Below are 7,564 nucleotides of genomic sequence, written 5' to 3'. Positions count from 1 at the left end.
TCTAACATGCAGTTAAAGAATGACAAGGTGGTTTGTGCAACCTGGGATTTATTTAAGAACCAACTGAACACTCTAGATAAGATGTTCCTAACAGTCAAACCAGATAAGCCACCACTCAGAACATGACAAAGTCCAGCATAGCTGATCCTGGTATCCAACAAGAATTTGCATGAAGTGTCTCTGAATAAAGAACCCCACAAATTAGGACTGTGGGATTTGAGTGTGCTGGACAAAGCATTTAACCATCAAGTACATGAGGATTACTAGAGTAGACTGTGGGTGAAGAATTTGGTTCCCAGCAATAAAGGATAGAATGACAATGTAACTGTATATTTACATTACCAGAGCATAATGAACTGAGTTAACACTATTTACAAACTAAACTGCAAAGATAACATGCAAGTCAAACAATTGTATCAACTGAGAACGACATGTAGAAGTCATGTCATATCAAATATCCACATACAAGTGGTAATCCTTCCAATTTTCATGAAGATGACATTTCAAAATTCAGACATTCAATGATTTTTCATTTCCTGTTCATCCCACCAATAACCACACTTAAACTAAATCCTGTGTCAGCCTGTCAACGTCTAAGGTTTCTAGCGATAATTATAATTATTAGGCAGTTGAAAACAAATTCAAGAGTAGTTCTATAATGTAGGTAGTCCCATTTCATTTGTCATGTGCTACAGTGTCAATGACCATGAAAGCTTGACTTGAAATAGTTATATGTAACAAGTATTTGATATGATGCATTCGAGAAGTTCTCACTTTTGTTACAATAGAATAAAACAATATAAAAACTCAATAGCATTGAAAATGATCTTCAATGTTCCACCACTAGCCAATTTAAAAATGTTTGCTTTCTCTTTACAGATTCCCTGAACATCAACTTGTTCGACTGTAATCTAAAGTGTTAATGCAGTTCCTGTACATGCTTTCTCATAAAGGTACAGAAGAGTCTGAAAGTGTCAAAAAGGCAAGTTCTCCTTAAATAGTCCAGTGGTCAAAATTCAATTAAGTACCCAAAGATGTAGGATGTGGTCAGTGCCAAACCTCTTGTAGAACCAGTGTACAAACTACGTGTTGACAGAGTGGAAGAGCCGGAGCTAAGCACAGAGATAGAGCAGCTCTATAGTAGAGACATGAAGCCATTATCTGTGGAATCCTGCTGGTCAGACCTTCGGGAGCTTTTGCTGGGGTTGGGCGTGGTTGAATACTTGGGTGGGTATCGGATGAAGAGACGGTCCTCCTCCTTCTTGATCCACCGTAGAAGCTTGGTTATGGCGTTAATGGCACAAGCCTTAGTCACCAAGGGGCTGAAGCAGGTGTACAATTCAAATTTACTTGTGACCTATAGAGGAAAAGGACAAAGATGCAATAAGCGGTCTTAGCAGATCCATTTCAACAGTTTCAAATACTTTGTAAATTACTGTTATGTTCCATTGAGCTGAGAAGTATGCCGCATGAATGCTAGCAACAATCCAAAATAGCTCACTTCATATCTACACCGGAATGCAGGTCATTGAGACCAAGACTCCAGACAACATCCTGTACAGAGAGCTTCTTGGAGCTGCCCATAGTAACACTTCCACGTGTAAATCCTTGTGGGAGTGACATACCCAGGCCAACAGCGTTTCCCTCTCTGCCACGTGGTAGATGAGCTTGAGGGCCCTGGAAGAGCTGTGGATGCGACCGTGCATGTACCGGTACAGGTCCAGCAGCCTCATCCTCTCCTCCTCCGTGCTGTAAGGAGCCTCCATCTCTGGGCTGAAATCAACAGCACATCAAATGTAATTAAAACATTTTTATTAAAAAAGACAGCAAGACATTATGCAGGGCATTTGGAAAGTATTCAGTCCCCTTGGATTTTCCCCCACATTCTGTTACGTTACAGCCTTATTCTAAAATGTATTCAATTAAAAAAGGATCCTCAATCTACACACAATACTCCATAATGACATCACAATACTCCATAATGACAAAGTGAAAACAGGTTAGAAATGTTTGCACATTTATTCAACTTAAAAAACAATACCTTATTTACAAAAGTTCAGACCCTTTGCTGGGAGACTCGAAATTGAGCTCAGGTGCATCATGTTTCCATTGATTCCATTGTCCACCTGTGGTAAATTCAATTGATTGGATGTGATTTGGAAAGGCGCACACCTGTCTACACAAGGTCCCCCAGTTAACAGTGAATGTCCGAGCAAAAACCAAGCCATGAGGTCGAAGGATTGGTCCATAGAGCTCCGATGCAGGATTGTGTCGGCACAGATCTGGGGAAGGGTACCAACAACTTTCTTCAGCATTGAAGGTCTCCAAAAACACAGTGGCCTCCATCATTCTTAAATGGAAGACGTTTGGAACCACCAAAACTCTTCCTAGAGCTGGCCGCCTAGCCGAACTGAGCAATCAGGGGAGAAGAGCCTTGGTCAGGGAGGTGACCAAGAACCCGATGGTCACTCTGACAAAGCTCTAGAGTTCCGCTGTGGAGGTGGGAGAACTTTCTAGAAGGACAACAATCTCTGCAGCACTGCACCATTCTGGCCTTTATGGTAGAGTGGCCAGACTGAAGCCACTCCTCAGTAAAAGGCACGACAGCCCGCTTGGAGTTTGCCAAAAGGCACCTAAAGACTCTCAGACCATGAGAAACAAGATTTTCTGGTCTGATGAAACCAAGATTGAACTCTTTGGCCTGAATGCCAAGCATCACGTCTGGAGGAAACCTGGCACCATCCCTACGGTGAAGCATGGTGGTGGCAGCATCATGCTGTGGGGATGTTTTTCAGCGGCAGGGACTGGGACACCAGTCAGGCTGGAGGGAAAGATAAACGGAGCAAAGTACAGAGAGATCCTTGATGAAAACCTGTTCCAGAGCACTCAGAACCTCAGACTGAGGTGAAGGTTCACCTTTCAACAGGACAACAACCCTATGCACAAGGCCGACAACACAGGAGTGTCTTCGTTACAAGTCACTGAATGTCCTTGAGTGGCCCAGCCAGAGGCCAGACTTGAACCTGATCGAACATCACTGGAGAGACCTAGAAATAGTTGTGCAGCAACGCTCCCCATTCAACCTGACAGAGCTTGAGAGGATCTGCAGAGAGGAATGGGAGAAACTCCCCAAATACAGCTGTGACAAGCTTGTAGCTTCATACCCAAGAAGACTCGTGGCTGTAATCACTGCCAAAAGTGCTTCAACAAAGTACTGAGTAAAGGGCCTGAATACTTATGTAAGTGTGACATCAGTTTTTTTTTTATAAATATGCAAACATTTCTAAAATCATGTTTTTGCTTTGTCATTATTGGGTATTGTGTGTAAAATAATTGAATCCATTATGTGGAAAAAGTCAAGGGGTCTGAATACTTTTACGAATGAACTGTACATGAAAATGGAATTGCCAAACAATGTGCAGCAAAATATACATGTTTGCTTCCCCAACTTTGATCAAGCTCTAATGTAAGTTAGACTGAAATGTTAGCCTGTCTAACGCAGCATTGCATGGGGAATATTTATTTCCCCAGTTGTATAAGATTTTGCAAGGTTGTGTTCACTGGTACAACTCGTCTAATAAGAAACCCAAAGCTACCAATCAAGATAAATAGGTCACTTGGCATGCTTTTTCTTACAGTGAGAACTATACAATCTTGTTAGTATCATTATAGATATCATGCACTTTCAATTTCTATGATTCTTTAATAATACTATGGTAAAATGCACAAGGCTACTGGAGGATGAATATGATCTGACCTGAGGCACATGTTTTTTTAAATTTTTTACATATTACACATCTCCCCTTTGACATTCCTTTTTTGAGTAATTATATTTGAAGGCTAATCTGTCTGCACATTAAAACACATTGCAGGACCAGTATCCAGAGAATATTTAGTCCAAAAAGTATATTTAAAAAAATATAAAAAATGTGAAAAAAAAGTTACAAAAAAGTTACATGAAACTGACTATTGATTCAGACGTGAATCATTCACTGGGTGAAGGTTACAAAAGCACAACAGAATAGATAGCACCTACCTGGTGAACTGGGTGAGCTGCTTGTGGTTGTCTGGCACGTCAAAGGGCTTGTACATGAAGTGCCTGAGGTCTGAGACGCCCACCTGGCTCACGCTGTAGGAGTGGGCCTTGGCTATGAGGCTCAGGGAGCTCTGAGCCAGCATGGCCACCTCTATTCTCCTCTTACACTCTGCCACTGCATAAAAGGCCTCCTTATCCGTGGAGAGCAGCAGCAGACACACAGTGCATTCTGGGGGGTCCAGGTAGGAGATGTAGGCATAGAAGTAACAGTCAGGGTTAAAGAGAGGCAGGCAGATGGGAGTCCAGATCTCTCCAGCCTGGAAGGCAGAGGAGGCCCCAATGAGGTTGAGCAGCAGGTGGATGTCAGCAGGCTCCAGCCTGGCGTCCTCGATCACCGTCTTCTCCTGGACGATGGTGAGCAGCTGGTTCTTGGCGATGAGGATGGAGAAGACCAGGTTGGGGGTGATGGCCTTCTGCAGGATCTGGCTGAGGGAGTCCCTGAGAGAGGAGACCAATGGCAGGCAGTGCACCGCTGCCAGCAGGAAGCTGGGGTCCGAGTCCACCAGGTTGAGGAGGCCGTCTAGGATCTTCTCGGAGCCGGCCAGTAGTCGCCGCAGGTCATAGTTCTTCTTGTGTTGGAAGATGCGAGCGATGCTGGCCTGGGTGAGCATGCTGATGATCTGGTAGTAGACGTAAAGGAGCTCACCACGCAGCTGCTTCTCTGACTGACGGCTGCTTGACACAGACACCAGCACCAGAGGACCCTTCTGCATGAACACCACTGTGTGCCCATCTGAGGGGGGAGGGGGGTAGAGGGTACAGACATGGAAGAAAAAAATAGGATGTAAAGCTGTACAGGGGGAGCAAATAATGATGAATAAACACCTATAGTGAGCAATTCATTACACTTTCAGTAACAGTTATTGTCACAGTCATGAACATAAGGAAATTCTAGAAATTCTCACCTGAGTAGACCGAGCGGATCATGTTGTCACTACTCTGGACAAAGGACACCAGAGCCATCATGACTCCCATGGTAGACGACAGAGCCTCTTCACTGCCGTAGCGGGAGTATATGGGCTTCCCTGCTTCACTCAGGACAAACACATGCTTCCTGTGCTGCCTCCAGCTCTCTGCTGTCACGTCTTCGTCACGGTGGGATGGGGGGGCCTCTGGGGCGCCCGTCTCTGACAGTGGAGAGGAATGCCTCTTCACTCCCAGACCTTGCTCCTCCAATTTACCCCTGGCCAAAATAGTGACGATAAACTCCCCTGAGTCATCCTGCCCATTCTCAGCTGAAACCTCCTCTGGGACAGTCTCTGGTTGACCACCTGAGCAGTTCTGATTTTCTATCTTACTGCACACATTAGTCTCTTCCTCTTTTACCAGAACAGGAGCCGGTCCTAGATCCTGGTCAGGAGCTGCTTGTAGTCCCTTCTCTCCCATAGAATCTGATGTAGGTGGATATGTAGGCTCCTCTAAAGTCACATTGGTGTTTTTGTCTCCTCCCACTGTTCCAGCAGGCTCAGGAACTGGGGGATTGTCAGAGGGCAGGGCCAGAATGTGATAAGAAGAACCTGAAAAATCAGACAATACTCAGTAAAATAATCACAAACACTGCAGATCTCCCTACTTTCTGTGTGGAAGCATTTCAAGATCAGCTACATTGCCATTAAACCTCTAAGTCAATCTCTGCAGCCCAACTGGAAATCGAATTAGCATAATACAACAATCCCTATAAAAATAGTATGTTGAAGCTAGAGATATGTTTTTTTGTATGGACTGCGTCTCAATCCCCGCAGCCGCCGATAAAGGCATTCCGCAAAAGTGTCTGTCAGATATAGGACAGACGCTTCAAAACAAACTTCCTTCTGTTTTTCCATGTATGAATCTGTAATTCAATGCGTTTCTATGGGCTAATAGCAGTAAGGCCAAATTCAATATTTCATCAAATATGTTGTGTATACACACACCTAAAGAGGTCCTAAATTTCCAACGGAAATATCTAAATGATCCTTGGTATGACCATCTTACAACAATTCTATATGTTAGTTTAGTAGACTCTAGGGGGTTAATGATGAGCTAACTTTCATTCTAGATTAGATGACATAAGGCATTTCATTACCAGTTGACGGGATGCAGTCAGCAGAGGGTGGATCACAACTTGTTATCTCCTCTGTCTCTCCTTTTTCTTGACTGTCATCTCTCTCCATGTTGACATCACAGACACTGTAAATCACAGAAAACGAAGCGCTCATTGGCAGACTAGTCATTTATTTGATATTCAGTTAACAGTTCCTGTCATCCTACAACAGCACACCACTTGGGATCGAGCTACGCAGCTGGCCACAAACTGGTCATGCAAGTAGCTAACGCCTAGATGACGAGCCAGGTTAAAATGGGTCAGCAGATATGTGGCTTTAGCTTCGGTAGCAAGCACTCAATGGCATCTTTATAAGATTAAATCCCCTGCAGTGAGAACATAGCTAAGTAGCCGTATGTTACTCGCAACGTTAGCTTTAGCTACTAATAACGCTTTAAAACTTCAACTTGAGTCGTTAATTTCTCAAAACAGCTAAAGCCACAGGCAGGGGGAAGCAAATGTGCATCCAAACCAGGGCATCTTAATGTTAAATTCATAATTTGGAACTAATATATATATATATATTTAGCCGTTAGATGCTTTTGGGAAACCGGGCCCTGAACATATACATCATCATCATCATCATCATCATTGCAATGCCAACGTTAGGTTTAAATGAAAACGCCTTGTAATTCTAACGTTATCATAGCCAACTACCGTGAGGTTTAAATGAAAACGCATCTTATTCTAGCTACTTGATTTATTTAGCTTTTCTTCCTGCATGTTATTGCAGGCTACCCCTCACTACACACACTAGCCAGCAAAAGACATTCCAGTGCTCCCGAAAACCCCCGTTTTGACGCACACTGACATACCTTGAAACATTATACAAAAAAACAAAGCTCACCTACGTTTAAATATTCCGTTGTTAAATCGTGTATAACGTGAATTTAGGCCATATAACTGGTAGGCAAATTGCCGAAAAACAATTTTTTCACTCACAACAGCACATCCGGAATCCCAATGGTGACAGCAGATAGGATACGTTGGCCAATGGTCATTTAGATGGAGCAAGTAATAAACCAATGAGAGGAGAAACTCCCCCTCCCAAGTCAGAGTGCGTGCCAGGGCAATGGGCCAGGGTTCCGGTCTAGAAGCACGGTGTCGACTGCTCCTATAGTTTTGCTACAGTACTGCAGTTTAACCAAAGCTTTTTATAACTAACGTTATAAAACGGACTCTCTTGCACATGCACAGGACTCAAACTACAAACTCACACATACTACATTGACACTCCAACACGCATATTGACGCCACAGACACACATGCGTTCACATTCCATCACATATGCTGCTGCTCTATTTTATTATCTATGCATAGTTACTTTATCCCTACCTACATGTAACATATTACCTCGACTAACCCGTACCCCTTGAATATAGCCT

At 43.5% G+C, this 7,564-nt stretch overlaps 1 protein-coding gene across 3 annotated transcripts; it reads right to left on the bottom strand.

Moving 5' to 3' along the window:
- Positions 1-31: 31 nt before the first annotated feature.
- On the bottom strand, positions 32-7,226 carry LOC139413307 (vacuolar fusion protein MON1 homolog B-like). Of its 3 annotated transcripts, none has more exons than XM_071160521.1 (6): positions 7,027-7,226; positions 6,162-6,265; positions 5,002-5,613; positions 4,037-4,829; positions 1,626-1,773; positions 32-1,357 (listed from the first exon to the last, which is right to left on the bottom strand). In XM_071160521.1, the coding sequence occupies exons 2-6, from the start codon at positions 6,247-6,249 to the stop codon at positions 1,136-1,138; spliced, it is 1,863 nt and encodes a 620-aa protein (XP_071016622.1). In that variant the 5' UTR covers positions 6,250-6,265; positions 7,027-7,226; the 3' UTR covers positions 32-1,135. The 3 variants fall into 3 exon arrangements, with proteins under 3 accessions (XP_071016622.1, XP_071016621.1, XP_071016620.1); XM_071160520.1 differs by having other exon boundaries at positions 7,122-7,168; XM_071160519.1 differs by having other exon boundaries at positions 7,031-7,147.
- Between the last annotated feature and the right edge of the window lie 338 nt (positions 7,227-7,564).

Source organism: Oncorhynchus clarkii, chromosome 7, assembly GCF_045791955.1.
Source record: "Oncorhynchus clarkii lewisi isolate Uvic-CL-2024 chromosome 7, UVic_Ocla_1.0, whole genome shotgun sequence".
NCBI lineage: Eukaryota > Metazoa > Chordata > Actinopteri > Salmoniformes > Salmonidae > Oncorhynchus > Oncorhynchus clarkii.
Note: the sequence above shows the minus strand (reverse complement) of the source record. Positions and strands in the feature narration are given on the sequence as shown.

Bases quoted from the DNA above. Each gene is read 5' to 3' on its own strand.
- LOC139413307 (XM_071160521.1), bottom strand. From the start codon at position 6,249: ATGGAGAGAGATGACAGTCAAGAAAAAGGAGAGACAGAGGAGATAACA. The intron at 5,614-6,161 runs GTAATGAAATGC...CTGATTTTTCAG, and splicing joins TGACTGCATCCCGTCAACTG to GTTCTTCTTATCACATTCTG. The intron at 4,830-5,001 runs GTGAGAATTTCT...CTCCCCCCTCAG, and splicing joins GATCCGCTCGGTCTACTCAG to ATGGGCACACAGTGGTGTTC.